General features: G+C 39.7%; 1 protein-coding gene across 3 annotated transcripts in view; it reads right to left on the bottom strand.

The window, feature by feature from the left end:
- The window catches only part of FAM13C (family with sequence similarity 13 member C), a 113,274-nt gene that overhangs the window by 8,707 nt on the left and 87,524 nt on the right, over positions 1–17,043 (bottom strand). For all 3 annotated transcript variants that reach the window (XM_058543406.1, XM_058543404.1, XM_058543405.1), the window contains 4 exons: positions 15,420–15,630; positions 14,153–14,291; positions 9,258–9,339; positions 7,600–7,811 (listed from right to left, as the gene is read on the bottom strand). In XM_058543406.1, the coding sequence (XP_058399389.1) occupies positions 7,600–7,811; positions 9,258–9,339; positions 14,153–14,291; positions 15,420–15,630 (644 nt within the window). The remainder of the gene's footprint in view (positions 1–7,599; positions 7,812–9,257; positions 9,340–14,152; positions 14,292–15,419; positions 15,631–17,043) is intronic.

The following is a 17,043-nucleotide window of genomic DNA, read 5'->3' as shown; positions in this document are numbered from 1 at the left end:
ACACCAACCTTGTCCAGGTCTTCATCACTATCTGCTTTGATTATATACTAGCTTACTGGCTAGCTCTGACATAAACTAACTATTTTGGATAAAACCATTAACTTCTCTGAATTCTCAATTTTCTACCTATACAACAAGGAGGTTGGAGTTATAAAGTTCCTTCCAACTAAAAAATTTCATAACCTCTTGGTCCACCATTGCATTCTATTACCCCTCTGCTATATGATCCATCCCTAAGCACTATTTTCACCAGGTGAAATTGTGCATAAAAATTTAAATAGCTTTCTATTCATCAATCACCTCTCTCTCTATCCACCTACCTACCTCTCCATGTAAAGTGACCACACTCCTCTGCTTGCCTTGGTTTTCCTCCCTGCTGTGTATCCTGTACTAATTTGCTACATAGCTATTACACACAACCTCCCTTTCACTCTAGTCCAATGGTTCTCACTTGGCAGGTAGCAGGAGGGGAATGGTAGAAATAGCACATAGCACAATCACTCAGGTATCTTTTATCAAAGTACAGATGCCCAAGTGTGCTATCTGGCTCTGCCTGCCAGATCCCCCAGAGAGAATCTTGAGGGAAAAGTAAATGGCTCAAGCACGTGTATTTTTTAAGCTTCCTAGTTATTCTCATGCTACCCTACCCCCATCCCAGTTGAGAACCATTCTGGCCCATATTGATCTCCCTTTTCTCTGAACTTCTCTGTCTCATTATCTAAGCCTTAACTGTTTTCTGTGTTTTAGTCTTGTCTGCCCAAATAAATAAGAAGTTTCTTGAGAACAAAGGTTATATCACATATTTGTTTAAATTCTCACAGTACCCAACACATCCCCTTCCCTACTACTAATCTATAAACCCAGGTGTATATGCAAAAGTACTCTAATTTTTAACAATATTCATAGAAATTCCACAGGCTATAACCCAAGGCTCTTTTATTTTCTGTAGAAAGAAAACTTACCTCTCTTTGTAGGCCTTTTACGTATGGGTTAAGTAACCCCAAGAGCCCTTCATTTTCTAGCTCAATCACTCCTTAAACATTTTTTTAGTCATGACAACTTTCCACGAAAAAAAAAAAAAAATTCATGTACTCCATGAGATTTTAATAGGTGATAAAGAAAAAAAATCTCAATCTAAGTTCAGAAAACATTGAAACAATGTTTTTCATTCAGTGTCTCATTGGGACTTATATTCCATAGAAAGCATTTCAGAAAATGATGCACTCAACTATTATTGGCATTTCTCTACTGCGGTTTGATTTTTGTGATTTTATTTATTTTTAGTATATTCTCTAGCAAATTCCAGAAAAACTAAATTTAGTCCTAAAAGAGAAAAAGAAGAGTGACCAAAAAACAAGTTAGAATGATGAATGCCATTATAGAAAAGTATCTTCCACAGATGCTAGATGAAAATCAGGGTACATATACAATGTCTGCACTCATCTTTCACTCCATGATTTTACCCTCAGGATCATCACCAAAGCAATTTCTAAAGATAGCATGAGGATTCAATGGCCATAAGTACAAGACATGTCAAAACTCTAACTCCATAAGTGTTCATCTTCAAACAGACTTGGACAGGAAGGCAGGCTGCCTGAAGAAGAAGGATTAGTGGTGAGACTATTTGCCAGGAGCTGTCCCTACTCACAGGCCTATGAAGAGAAGCTATAGGAGGCCTGCAAAGTCAATCTTCATCAAGGAAACTGAGTCAAGAGGCAGGCCCTGCTGGATAGGTACCCTAAATCTAAGGAGAAGAAAAACATTAGACTTTGCTATCCCTCAGCCACTTTCTGCTAAGAATCAGACATTTTTCTCCTCTGAATTCAAGGGCTCTCTGTTTCTGAAATACATCCTCCCTCCCTAATTCTGCATATTGGTGGCTGTCTGGGGTATGTTAGATGTATCTAACTTTTGATCTTTATGTGAATGTAGTAAAGAAGGACTATGTTGAGTAACCTTAAACAGCCAGAGAGAGATATCCAGAACATGAGTGGGTCATCAGGTTTTAAAGATGAATATAAGGAGATAAGCCACAAAAGATAATTATCCTTACTCCTTGCTCCTTCATTTTTTATGGCATCAGAAGGAGTGAAACTTAGAGGAGGTTGAGCAAGAGAGGACTGTGCTTAGAACATAATTTGATATGATTTGTTGATAGCTTGATAACTTTGCTATAAAAAAACTCCTGGCCCCCCATCCAGTAGGTTATTTGGATCATCAAGTTCTGGAATAGAAGCCACCAAACAAGCTGGCTTTCCAAGAGACAGAACTGCTGCTGAGTGGCCAACCCAAGTGTATTTCTTTCTGGGTCCTGGTCAGAAAGTTGTTTAGGAAGAAATTGCCATAGCTTAAGTGCTTTTACCACCATGCTTATTTTCCTTTCTTCTCATGGCACTGGTCCCATGTATTCTTTCACAGTAAACCACAGAAATTTATAAATAAAATCATTCAAACCATCCCCATAAATGAGCTCTCTCCTAAAGAAGGAAGTAAAATTGATGTTCTCCTCTCTAGAGAGTAAGTGATGGGAATCTATTACTCTTTAGCTTTAGGGACTCAAGTCCTGCCAAGCTTTTCCTATGTCTAAGTCTTCTCAGCCTTTTACTGAGGGAGACAGTATATATGGAGCAAGTCTGACCATTTGAACTAACAAGTCAAACAACATGGAAAGTCAGTACTGAACATAATCATACAAAGCAACTGCTGAACAGAATGGTTTGGTCAATTTAGATTTCTAAGCAGGGCATTGCATATGAGTATTGGCTTTGAAATTAGAGGACATGAGTTCAGGTAACCAGCCTCAAAACTCACTTGCTTGTTTTAACATGGAAAATTATGTAATCTCCAAACCTTAGATTCTTTTTTTTGGCGGAGGGAGGAAGATCAGCCCTGAGCTAACATCCATGCCAATCCTCCTCTTTTTGCTGAGGAAGACCAGCCCTGAGCTAACATCTATTGCCAATCTTCCCCCCCTATTTTTTCCCTTTTTCTCCCCAGAGCCCCAGTAGATAGGTGTATGTCATAGTTGCACATCCTTTAGTTGCTGTATGTGGGACACCACTGCAGCATGGCTGGACAAGCAGTGCGTCGGTGTGCACCCAGGATCCGAACCTGGGCCACCAGTAGCAGAACGCGTGCACCTAACCCGTAAGCCATGGGGCCAGCCCCCGAACCTTAGATTCTTAATAGGCAGAATGAGGATCATTTTTAATAAGTTATCATATGTAAATATCCCTGGCATAGAATCAGGTATACTAAATGTTATTTAAGCTATCAAACTAGTTGACTTGAGGTTACTTTCAATGTTGTACTTTACTTAAAAAAGGAATACCATGGTGCTATTAAAGAATAAATTTTAAAAATAAAGAATGAGAAGCTCTCTGTATTGATATAAAAATCTATCCAGAATACATAAAGTGAAAAAATGATATATAATTGTATAGACTGCCATCTTTTGTTTAAAGGAGCAAATTCAGAACGTATATTGATACTCTCTTGTATATGCTTTATATAGAAACTCTAAAAGGACACTTAAGACATTAATAACAATAGCTAGCTGCTTGGGTTAGGAGACAGAGCTGGAGCTGGCAGATGGAATGGGAAGGAGTCTTTTTGCTGTGTAACCTTTTATATTTTCTTTTTGAACTATGTGAGAAAGTATTACCTATTAAACAATTTTTTCAAAAAAAAAAAGGATAAGTAGGCAGAAGAACTTAATGGGATCTTCCTTTTGGTGCCCTTTACCTCTAAGTCTTCCTTCTCTCCAATGCACAACAACCCACTAACCAGTTATTAAATTTTTATTTGATTTTAAAAAATAAAATGAACTACGCTTTTGGGGCCAGCCCAGTGGTCCAGCAGTTAAGTGCGTGCACTCTGCTGCAGAGGCCCCATGGTTCGCAGGTTTGGATCCCAGGCATGAACTGACGCACCACTTGTCAAGCCATGCTGTGGCGGCGTCCCATATAAAGTAGAGGAAGATGGCCATGGATGTTAGCCCAGGGCCAGTCTTCCTCAGCAAAAAAAGAGGAGGATTGGCATTGGACGTTAGCTCAGGGCTGACTTTCCCCCAAAAAATAAATAAATAAATAAATAAATGAACTATGCTTTTAAAAAATCTGCTTCCCTCCTCAAAGATGCTGCAGTTGGTCAGGGGCCAGAAGAAGTAACTGCCATTACTCATCCACTTGTTAATTTGTGCTGTGCATCCGACTCCACCTACAGTTCTTAGAAAGGGCGATAAAATGGGTATATGTGGCAGCACAAATTCAGGATTTTCAAAGGAAAAAGGACATAAATAGGCACTACAATCAGACCCAGGGGATGATTCATTCATTTCCAGTGCTCAGTGGATACCCTGTGACCCAGAAGTGATTATCTCCAAAAATCATCCATAAATGAAAGAGGAAAAAAGTTACTCAGGAACAGTATCTGACCTGACAAGGCAACACTGTAGGATTTACCAGCTTTAGTATGGGCTCTGACTGAACATCAAATACAAAAATTTCAGAAAAAGTCATAATAAAGGTCTCCCTAGAAAAGAAATAATTCTTCATCTTGGAAGTTTTAACATTCAATGCATTTTCATCAGTAAAGCAAGGACCCCAGACAAAAATTATCTGTCAGTTTGAGTTTAAAGAAATGGGACCTAATGAGATAATCTCAAATGCTGATGAGATCACTGAGGAGCCAGGAATAATACCAGCTGCTTTGGAAGTTCACAATCTTCCCTTTGCTTCTGCTGTGGCTTCTGGTCTTCCCTTTAGGACCCACATTATAGCTGACGAGGCACTTCAGAGTTTGTATGTTAAGCTCTCCCAGGAACAATACTGCAGCTTTAGATATTAAGGCCTACATGTTCTACTACAGATGCTCTCTCTTTAAAGGGCCTAACTTTAGCCTACTGCAGAGATAATAGGTTTATTTGAAGGGGCTTCTGACACTTATTAAATAGTTCAACAGATATTTCATTTAAAATAACAGAAATAAATTGCCATTTAAACAAAGATGACTTCTAAAGAACTTAGAGATTTTTCTCTGATCTTCAGACTTTCATTTGCATGTGCCTGTTTGACATAAATACCTGAGTAGGGTGACCAACCATGCCAGTTTGCCCAGGACTGAGGCATCTTGTAGGACATGAAATTTTCAGTGCTAAAACCAGGAAAGTCCAGGGAAAACTGGGATGGTTGGTCACCCTATTCCTCAAAGATCTTCAAATTAACATGTCCAAAACAGACCTCTTGAGTTTTCACTCCCAACCCCAATCTGCTGCTCCTCTAGTTTTCCCCATCTCAGTAAATGGACCCATCATCCTCTTGGATTCTTCCTTTCATTCACTCTCTCCCATCCAATGATTCAACATGTCCTTTTGATTCTATATCCAAAATATACTTTGAATATGTCACTTCTTTCCATCTCCAAGGCTACCACACTAATCCAAGCCACCCATTTCATCTTCCCTTTCCCACTCTTTTCCCCTATAATTTATTCTCCACACAGCAATCAAAAAGATCTTTTAAATGTAAATCACACCATGTAACTTTCCTGCTTACAACCATTCAACAGCTTCCCAATACTTTCTACGGCTTAAAATGTCCTGTGTGATAGGCCCCAATCTATCTTTCTGACTTCATCTCATGCCATCCTGTGCTCCAGCCCCTAGACCTGAGAATTCCAAGCACAAACAAGCTCTTCCTTCAACACCTTCATACTTGGAGTCCCATCTGTCCAGAATGCTCTTTGCTGCTCTCTTGGCCTGCTGATTCTTCCTCATTAAATATCACCTTATTGGCCTTCCTAATCACCCTACATAAAGCAGAAACCATACCCTTATTTTCTATCATTTCATCTGTTTAATCTTTGCACAGTACTTATCAAAATCTTTGATTCTATTTACTAAGTTGTTTATTTGTTATTGTATCCCAACTCCCAGAAGAACATGAGCTCCATGAGGGCAGTACTCCCCATGACTTCTCTATCTTGTTTACTTTTTATATCTAGCATGTATCACAGTTCACAACAAATAGTAGGCACTCAAATCTTGCAAATGAATGATTGCCCACCAGTCACCAGGCATCTCCTTTTATTGCCACAATAATTATACAAGTAGAATTTATCTATATTTTATAGATGAGGAAGTTGAATCTCAGAGAATTAGTTCACTTGCCAAATGTACATGGTTAGAAAGTGGCTCATTCAAGCACTGAGTCCTGCTCTAAGTCTACTATAACAATCCCTTACTGTCTTAGTCAACTGAGTAGATCATAGAATTAGGACTTGGGTGTTGACCAAGCTGCTTTTATAGATGTGGTCAAGGTAACTATAAAATACAGGCAAGACCATCAAAAGCATCACAGATGTACCTTAGTGTGTACATATATACACAGAAGTTATCCACTGGCTATCACAAAAGTCTAGACTCTGTGGTGGGGGAGGGGATAGGTTGGCCGAGTGGATGAAAACCTTCTATTCACTTGTTGCATCATATTATATTGGTTATTTTTAAGTCTAAAATATTTCATAAAGATAGAGGTGGCCAAGGGCCCATTTCTACTTGTAGATCACAAGTCCCAATGTAAAGGACTAGTCCAGGGGCATATGGGTGAGCCTTTTGAGATTTGGCATATGTTGCCACCTTATGATTAAGACCAGATAATGTACAATAGAACAGGTAAAGGCAGCATTCTCCTCAAGACGACTTCATTCCAAAATTAAATATGCTAGTTTGTTCATTCATCTGTTCATTCACTCAGCAAACATTTATTCAATACCTACTATGTACAGACACTGCAGGATCATGAGCAATAAACAGCCTTTCTACTCAAGAAGTTTCAAGTATAGTATGAGAGACAGAAAACAGCATACAACATAGTTAGAGCTGTGATAGGGTAGCTACAACTCTTATTCAAGAAATGAAAGGCAACCACACCACTCTTGAGGTTGAGACAGGAAGGAACACAAGGGAGGTTCCTTGGCATAAGCAAAATATACAGAGATAGGCAGGATAAGGAGGGATTAATCAGGTAAATACTAATTGCTTTCATCTTCTTCTTTGTAAATTATAATAAATCTTTTCTTTGAGCTCCAGGCTCATATATCCAAATGCCTAATTGACAACTCTATCTGGATGTCTCACAGAGATTTCAAAACTAAGATGTCTAAAGCTGAAGTCTTTAGACAGCTACCTCTCTATTCTTATTTCAAAAAATACTAAACCACTTCCCTTACTATTTATACCTCATCCTTGTTTTATTATCTTTTAAGAAAACATACGGTAAAATGAAATTGTAATCCTAGTCTTGGGCCCATTTGCTAACTTATCAAGAGAAACTGGGGGAGAAAAGGATACAATATACCCTAGTGTCTTTGCCATTTGCTTCCCATCAACAGGCAACACGATAACCTCCAGAATGGCAACACATCCTGGAATCATGTGGCAACACCCACAGGTCACGGCCAATAACCCACTAGAAACTCATCTGACTGTAATTTCAGAGTCAGTCTCCTAAAGAGGTTTATGTGGTGCCAAACTGCTCTGACAAATTGGTCAAAACCATGCACCACGTGGAGTGTTGGGGCCCTGTGAAGATACAGTACCTTGGAATCCTCTTGAGAGGGAAGCTGCTCTCTCTTCTCCTTCAGGCATGTCAACACAGCATCTGGAGTCTCCTCTCCAGAGGAGCTTGGCTCAGGGCCCACAGCTTCTGGCTTCCCATTCTCTCTGGGGACCATGGGTTGCTCACAGGACAGGTTTCTAGGTAGGCCTTTAGGAGCACTGCCTTGTTCTTCTGATAGCTTCAGCTTCAGTTCTAAGAGAAATGCCATGAGTTACCATGAGCAAGGAGGACTCACTGGTCCTAATAAGAGCAGAGAGCTGAAAGGGAGGAATTCCCTCCCCTGATGCCAAGTCAGTGGAAATGAACAGTGCTGATGATGCCTTTCCATGGGGCAAGGGCAGCCTTAATAAGGCTGCCACTCAGATGTGAAAATAGAGGACTCTAGAGGCTGGGATCTCATGGAGATGGAGGATCATGTGTAGGGGTAACTCAGTGATTTAGATTTCAGAGGAGGAGTTCTGGAGTTCAGTGGTATCTGGCCCCAAAGTTTCCACCGATTACCTACCATGGAACCTGAGATTCTAGACTCAAAGATTCATTAACTTGGATTTTGAAAGGTTTGCAGTCATTAAGAGCCCCAGTGGAAATGCAAGTACTTCTGGAAGGTATTACACATGCGGACATATGAGGAAATACAGGAGGGATGGGAAAGAAGAGATGGGCGTGCTAGCCCCAACTTGACAGATTTCACAATTTTGTCTAACGCTAGCTTTTAAAATCCAGGAATCACCATTATTGCAATTTGGCTTTATATAAACCTACATAATTAAAAATAAAAAAAAAGCCATCTGGGACTTACCAGGGAATTACATTTCAGAATATGCTAGGGGACTGGTCATTTGAATGATGCCATTTATATTGATTCTCAATTACATAGCTCATTTTCTTTGTTTCATGATTTTTTTTTTTTAGTTAGACTCTGGTGTGGTGTTTAAACACTGCATATTTTATAAACCTGCTACATCATTACAGTTTAATACCACTGAATTAATATTCCTTTCCAGTTCTTTATCACCATGCTTCTAGAAATTTGGAAAAACACCCATGTCTCTACATATTGAAATAAGAGTGTGGAGAGGAGAAGAAGAAAATAAATTTTTATTGGTAAATAACCATAGTCCTTTAAAATGGATTTTAGGCTTAATTAATATTCCCACCACCATCTCTAGAGAGACAGAGAAAGAAGAACACTGGATTAGAAGGCAAGAGAACCGAGTTTTACACCTAGCTCACCACCTCCCAGCTATGTAACCTTTCCCTCTCTCTGGACACAGATGTCCCCATCTGTGCATGACGTATGTGGAATAAATGACTGCTCAGGCCTCTTCTGTTTCTAACATTCAAGAATCCAATAACCCAGGGAAGTTATTACTCCACACGTTGAGGTGTTCCTGGCACTGAAGTGAATCATTCCACTTGGGAGTCTGGAGTTCCTCGGTCTCTTTATAAGATTTATTAAATGGGGCCAAACAATGAAGGGGACACAGGACTCTCTATTTCAAGATAGGGCCTCCAATCTATGCGGGAGATAAGCTTAAAGAGGACCCAGGTGGAAAAGAATCAAAAACACCCTGGAGCACATTATCACTATTTTAACTGCTTCCTTTCTGGGAAAAGAGACCCTTCGCTGGCATTTACCTTTGAGCTGTTTACGACCTTTAGCCAAATCATTCATCCATTTCAGAACTTCAGGATTAGAAGTCTTGTCACCATGTGAAGGCTACCAAGGGAGAGAAAAATGGGGGTGGAATGGAGGGAGGGAGAGAAAGAGAGAAAAGGAAAAACAAAATTTTTAAACAGCCAACAACAGTTTAGGAACAAAACATATTAAGCTGGGAGAGAAATTCAGACATGAAAACTCCAGCTGTTGGAGTTGCTTCTGAAAAACAGAGCAAACATTCTTGACCTCCTCCACACTTTCATCCTCGCCATGAGCATTGTTTCTAAACATGTCTGGTCACCCAGCATTTTTCACATAGTCCTAACCAGGCCAGTGTCGCTCCAGTCTAACCCTCAATCACCTTGTGGGACACCTGCACCCCATACCTCACTGCCAGGCCATTCTTTTAATCAATGTAGATGACTGCACTGATACAAACCAGCACTTACTCCCTTGCCTGTGCTCACATACATGGCTTAAGACCACAGCCTGCCTTGGGAATACTGACAAACTGGAAGATTTAGTTCCTGTCCTCCAAGCTGAAGAAAGGAGACCCCAGGATCTCTAAAACCTAAAAATAGTCTGAAAAGTCAGTATGTCAGTGGAATACCCAGATTTCTAATCCTCTCACTATTTATAGATTCAATATCCTACTGGGCTAACATTAAAATAAAACTTAATCATAAGTGAGTGACCTTGGAAAAATTATTTAGCCTCTCTGTGCCTCAGTTCATCTATCAAATGAGGATTATAATACTGTCTCCCTCATAGGATTGCTGTGAGGGATAAATTATTTAATATATGTGAAACACTAAAAACAGTTCCAGGCACATGCTAAACACTATAGATGTGTTATCTAGAATTACAGATATTACTATTGTTATTACTACTGGCAGTGGTGATAATGGCAGTAATGTTGCTACCAGAACTTCAAAGGAATCCTGAATATTTCTTCACAGACAAACATACGTGTAAGTATGTATGTCCTACCAAGTAGCTAATCACACTTGGATGTGGCAATAAGAATATATTTTATATTTTAGAAGGATATGACTCTGTTAATACAAAGCATTCACCTTGATTTCTGGATTTCTTCTCAGAGCATAAAAGTGTATTTTCTACAGAAAAGAGAAACTAGGAGAAAAGGACAACCAAACATACTTAGCCTCCACCCCCATAAATCAGTAAGAAACTTTCTTAAACAAGTTGAGGCCAACCTGATAATTTAAATGCAGGCTCAAGAAGATTAATGAGTACTTTGAATTGAGGATATACAAGGAACTATATGAGAATTCTCAAGATGACATGATCATAAACATCATAATAACAGCCAGAAATGTGTGCATTGCTAGTGACCACATCTAGGGGCTCTGCAATGTTTCTTTAAGGATCCACTAAATCCATGTAACATTAGTAAGTTGTTAGTAAGAAAGAGGCATAGGGAGAGGAATGTGTTTCTCTCAAGTTCAAAGGAAAAATCAGTGCTTATGTGACAGGATCATCAAATGTACACGGGATTAGATATGTTAATTGTTTAAGATGAAAAGAAGATTGAAGGAAAATGACAGTGATTTTTTCCAAGGAGAGCTCAGATGGGATGCTATGGTTTCCAGAAGGGAAGCCCAGGTTTCAGGACCATGGACAGGGACACAGGGGCCCACCTCCAAAACAGCTTAGCCAGGTACTACCCATGGTCGGCTAGAATGATGTACTGTGCTACTTCCCTGGTATATAGTTTAGCACTTTGGCTTTGAGTAGCAGTCTGGTTATATGGACAGTCAATGCTTTATATTTGGTTTCTCAAAATCTTCCCAGTATTCTTCATTCTGATCTGAAAACACATCTTGTTCTCTGGAACACATCTTTTTCATTGGATATGCTCCACACAGTTAATGCCATGTTTTGAAATACTGTCAAAAATAAAAATAAAAACCTAAGACCCTAAGCCAATGACCACCAAAGAAATGAGCTTTCACTACTGCAAATAGGACTTATGAGAAATTTAAGGCTGAATTTTCCGATAAAATATGTTAAAGCTTGAAATCATTTTAGTGAAATGAATTTTTTATTTCCCTACTCTTGGGGGAGCTTTTAAAAGAGGTTAAATCAAGCTTACAAGGATGGCAGCTCTCAAATTATGTGGAAAGTTTTCATGTACGAGCTGTGGATCTTCAAGACTTCTAACTGCTGAACTGAAATATTCCAGTTTAATAGACCCCAAGGGCCATACATCTAGAAATCATACAGTGTAGATTTTGTTCAGTGCAATTATAATGGGGATCCCAAGTCACATAACTGAGGGTAGCACTGGACCAGATTTGTGGTCTGCCAAAACAGTTCAAAAGACACTTTAGAAAGATTTTTGGATTAGAAATTAAAAGACCTACATCGATTCCTTGCTGTGTCACTGCAAGGGGAAGTGGGAGAAGTCACTTCCCTTCTCCTGGCCTCAGTTTCTTCAATGGTCAAATAAGAAATAAGACTGGGTGATCTTTTCTAATTCTAACATTTTTTAATTCCACTGAAAGTGGAAATCTGGCTGAAACAGACTTTTTTAGTTCCATGAGCGTAATGATACCTAAATGTAAAATCAATTGTAGGGAATAAACACGGTTTTGGATAGGAATGTGAAATGGTTACTTTCAACAGAGAGGGAAAGATGTATGTTGTACTAAGGCTAGCACCAAGGCCCAGCAGGAGCTCAGATTCAAAAATTAGCAGTGAGTGCTATTAATTCCACAGTCAGGCTGCCAAGAAGGAAAGCCTTACACACAGCAACCAATTAAAGCCCATTGACATGTCAAACCTCTCACCACAGCCTGACACCCTGACAGGAAGGGTGAGGGGAAGAAAGCCGTGTTTCCTGAGACGTGGAAGGTTCTGATTACACCAAATACTTTTATACACACTGAGGCAGTGGTGAACACGAAGCCTTCTTCCTCTACTGCTCCCAAATCCATCCACCTGCATGTGTGAGTGTTTAACTGTGTGGCATGTGTCTGCTCTGGCTCTAAACCTTCTCTTGACAAAGGCAGGAGATGCCAGGAGTTCTCTTCCAAAATAGGCAGCTGCTGGGTGGCTATTATAGTTGAGGGTAATCCAGGGTTTGTGACTGCAGGTAGAAAAATCCAATGAAGAGTTAATGTGTACAATTTTCCTTCATTTTCTCATAAGGCAGAGGCTGCCATGGGATAGCCTGTTTAAATATCACTCAAATAGATTAAAAAGCTAATAATGTCTAGGACCACTTACTTTCTCTGTACCAAACCTGTAAGAAGCATTATATATGCACTTCCTGATTTAATACTCACAAACTTAAGAAGTCACTACTAATATTAACTCCACTTTACAGATGGATAAACTGAGACTCAGAAAGGTAAAGTAACAAGTCCAAAGTCAAAAAGTTCCTAAGCGGCTGTGCTTAGATTCAAATCCAGGACAGTCTGACTCGAGAACTGCCAGGTTAGAAGTATTAATAGGCCCTGGGAATGGAGCCCCTGTGTGTTACCCTACAGTTTCCAATGTGAGGGCATCTAACATTCCAGCAGCAAACAAGGATAATCAGCTTCTCTCAGGATATCTGCAGTTTTCAAAATGTGGACATTTATGAATTTTACTCCTATTCCTTCATTACAAAACCTACTCATCGTTAATATACCACCCAAGCCTGAGCTGATAGAACACAACTACATTAGGCCAGTTATAAGTCTTCCCTGGGCCTCAGTTTCCTTATCTGTAAAATAAAGGCCTATACTCACAATGTGTAGAGAACCCTCCTGCTCTATAAAAGACAATAAGTAGCTGTGACCGCCTGACTTCAAGGAAAAGAAGAATCTTCAACACCTTAACTAAGGTTGTCTTGAAAACCAATCTGATTTTTTTTACCATTTTGCAAAGCTAAAAATCACTCCTTAAACCCTACTTCTAGTGCATTTGAAGCCACTGTAGGAAACACAGGACAGGAAGAACGGAGAAGTAGAATATAACCCGCTCTTACCTCCCTCCCCAGAACTTATCCTACATTCACAGGGGCCTGCTGATTGCCTCTCTACCAAGTGCTTGGTGAGCCTTTAAATATTTCAAGGTGTATGAGACATTATTTCCTGTTCTCTTTTATTCTAACAACAAGCTGTTCTGGGCCCTCTGCCAATGACCCAATATCTTTGTGCAATTCTACATGAATATGATTTTTCTCTATGCCATAGTCACCATTAGGAATAAATAAAACTAGCATTGGCCATTAGGACACTTACTTCTGACACTATTGTTTCTTATGTAAAAAAAGAAAAGGTTTATGATTGCAACACTGCAGCACCAGCATGCAGACTGGTGTCTTTCCAACGGGAAATGATGGATCAGGGTTTTTTCTTATGAATGGCCTGAACAGAGGCCATAAGAGGTCCTTATCCATCAACGAGGAAGTACTTTAATGTCAAAGAAAACTCTCTCTCCCTCATTCTGTTCCACAATGAGAGATTCTGCCCTTTGGGTTCTTAATAGGTTCTTATCAAAATGCAAATGCAAAAGAGTTAAAGAAAAAAACAAGAACATAACTCAAAAGCTTTCCAAATTTCAGTCCCAGGGACACTAGTAATAGTAAGATTCCTTGGGTAAAAAAGGGGGGATCAATAATCAAATCAGTTTGGAAATAAAAGCTGTAATCCATTACTAGGAAATATCGTAGCAGAGATCAATTGACAGCATGTGAGAACAAGACAGATTCAGGATGGGAACTCAATTTATGATAGGTCCTGGGTTGGTCAATAGAAACAGAGCTGTCCCCTGGCACATGGGGGTACCCAAAAAGAAAGGACAGAAAAGCCCACATACCTCTGACACAATCTGCTCTTATTTCAAACCATGGGGTCCTTACCCGATATTTCTTTTCTTGTTCAAATTTTTCTTCAAATTTCCGAATTTTCCGCTTGAGGCTCTGGATATGTTTGGTGAGTTGGATAATCGTCTGTGGCTCCTTGCCATCACCACAGCTGCACCGTGAAGAACTTCGGGGCCTGCCATGATTACAGGGAGGGAAAGAATCATCAAAAACAATGGTATTCCAGTAAACACTGCTGCTGGTCTAGAAACTAAGCTTCCTGGATTATCAGAGAAGTCCAGAGGGCAGTTCATTATTTGATGAGTCTACTATGGTAGCATCTGCTTATTAATGGAGACCCCTGATCACAGAACTCTATTACAGGCAAACGTCATCAGGGACTTTAGTGTACAAATGTCAGAATATTAGTCCAGGAAATGTGTTTCATAAAGCTTGGAGGAGACCAATTTAAGACTAAAAAGAGAGCATTGTTGTGGTGTTACCCTCAGTAGGTTGCATGAGCCCCACCTACCAACGTTTTCAAGGAAGATATAGATGAGTAGTTAACTTTTCTTGACATAACAGAGCCTTTGTGAATCTGATGAAAGGAATGGGCCCCCTCTCCAAAAAATATGTTCACCCTCTCACATGACACACATTTTATAATAGCAATAATTCACTACCTCACTCAATTTCATCAATAGACAGTCCATGGACCCAGGTTTGGATAAATTCATGAATAACAGCAGGAGTTATTAAGGAGAAACTAAGAATTCCCTGCACATATTTTTAGTCAAAAGAGGCTCATTTTAGCTATGTATCAAAATTATTTGTGGAACTTTAAAGAAAAAAAAACACAGAGTTCCACACGTTTTTGGGAGGGGGGAGGGCAGCTATTGTAAGCTACCACTTTTCTCGAATCTAAGAAGAAATTGAGGTAGACACCTCCCAAGTGTTGCCACAGTCTATCCATTGAGCCCACTGTTGGACATGGAAAGAATATGGAGCTCATCGAGAATGATATTCCTGATATTTTCATGTACCTATACTTACTTAGGACTCTGGTCATTTCACCAAAAATGTTAAACATGTGAGCCCTGGGGTAGCCTGTATCTCACGACCATTTCCTCCTGAGACAGGAAGGCCTGAAACAGCATCCCAACTAGAAAGTACACCGATTTTGGCCATTTATCGTTCAGGTCTTGCCACTGTATTTGGTAGGCATGTTTGCACTATTTCAGACACATACTTCATTATAGTTTATAAACGTAGTATTTGAAAAACTGTATGAAATGAAGATGACAACAAAACAAGGTTTTCTTACATCATAAACTGCTGAGTGCTGGGTGGAGAAGGGGCTGATTCAGGGTCTAAGTTGAATCTCTGGCTTTGGCTGAAGATGGAGCATCGCGGTGAGAGCAGCGGGTTGTCACCATCAGTGATGTGATAGAGCAGCCTGCTGGTCCCCACAGACTGGAGGTCTTCTGGTGTGCTGTCTGCTTCATTCTGCCCATCTTTGTGGCCTGGCGCAGGGTCTGGGGAAACAAGATAAATCATCAAGACTCAGAAGTGACAGAGGGCTTGAGACTGTCATGTTCCTAAATAAAGATCATAAACATTCATTATACTGTCTTGCCTCTTTGTCATTTCTTCCTTCTGGGGATATGAAAGGCTTTCAAAATACTGTCATGTTTATTCTCACAGAACCTGGATAGAAAATATTACAAAGCCACCACCACCAAAAAAAAAAAAAAAAAAAAAAAAAAAAGGAAACACAAATTATTTTGGTCTGAGTTATGGAGTCAGTGTAGCCCAAAAGTATAACAATCCTCTCTTTATTTCATTATTGCATAGGGAGGGTATATTACAAAATGTTAGAGTGGAAAAAAACAATAAAATGGAGCTGGAGCAAAAGATGATAGATTATGCGGAAGAACAGGGATAACAGAATTGCTAGTGAAGGAAGAGAGAGGAGAAAACAAAAGAGGAAGAGAGGAGTCCTGAGACAGAAAATTATTCAGTAGTCATTAAAAATGATGGAGAACTCTGCTTATCAATATGGAATGACATTCACAATATGCTAAATGAAAACCACGGATATCATAACAAAACAGTAATGACTCCATTTTATATAAAAGCATACATTTATGTGTACAAATAAATGCACTAAAAAATCAAAGAAGCTACATAGCAAATACAAGAAAGGTAGAATCAGGAATGATTCTGTTTCTTCTCCAAAACTTTATGTAGTATTTTATTCTGGACAAAAACTAAAAAGAAAACCTGCTCTAAACCCTCTCCCCAGCCAGGCAGCTCTGTGCCTAAATGCTCACTATGATCATTCTCCTTTTAAATGAGCTCATTAGCTCCCCACCTCTGGGTCAGTCCAGAAGGTGGGTACCCCTGTGCTATGGAGGTGAGGGCAGGGGAGTGAGGAACATTAGGACACTGAGTCAGGGTGGCCAGGACAAGAGTCTTTCCATCACGGGGCTCTGTACAGAGTTATTTGAGCAGCAGCGAAAACAAACTCCTTCTCAATTTTGCCCAGCAAACAAGTCAGGACAACCCAAGGCTTTCCCTTACTTCTACTACCCCAAAGAAAAGGGAAAACAAATATTTCCTGGGTGAAAAGCAGAATCTGAAAATACTGACAATCCACTTTTCCAAAATAAACATTTATCACAATTTGGTACCGGATGAATCTTAATCATGTTTAGAATGGCTCATGTTCTCTAGAGCTTGAAATGCAATTAATTGCTTTGTGTAACATCAAAGGTCTGATTAGGTCCTCATGTGTTTTCAGTTGGCTTCTCCCCTGTTGGGCTGTAGACTGGGAGGGTGGATAACGCCTCCTATTGTGCCTTTGAAGCTCATTGACAGCACTTCTGCCAGTGACTGAGTCTGGTCAGAAATAGACGGAGTGAGGGCTAGGGAAGTGTTGGAGCCAG

The sequence above is a fragment of the Diceros bicornis genome, chromosome 6, assembly GCF_020826845.1.
Source record: "Diceros bicornis minor isolate mBicDic1 chromosome 6, mDicBic1.mat.cur, whole genome shotgun sequence".
NCBI classification, from domain to species: Eukaryota; Metazoa; Chordata; class Mammalia; order Perissodactyla; family Rhinocerotidae; genus Diceros; species Diceros bicornis.
Note: the sequence above shows the minus strand (reverse complement) of the source record. Positions and strands in the feature narration are given on the sequence as shown.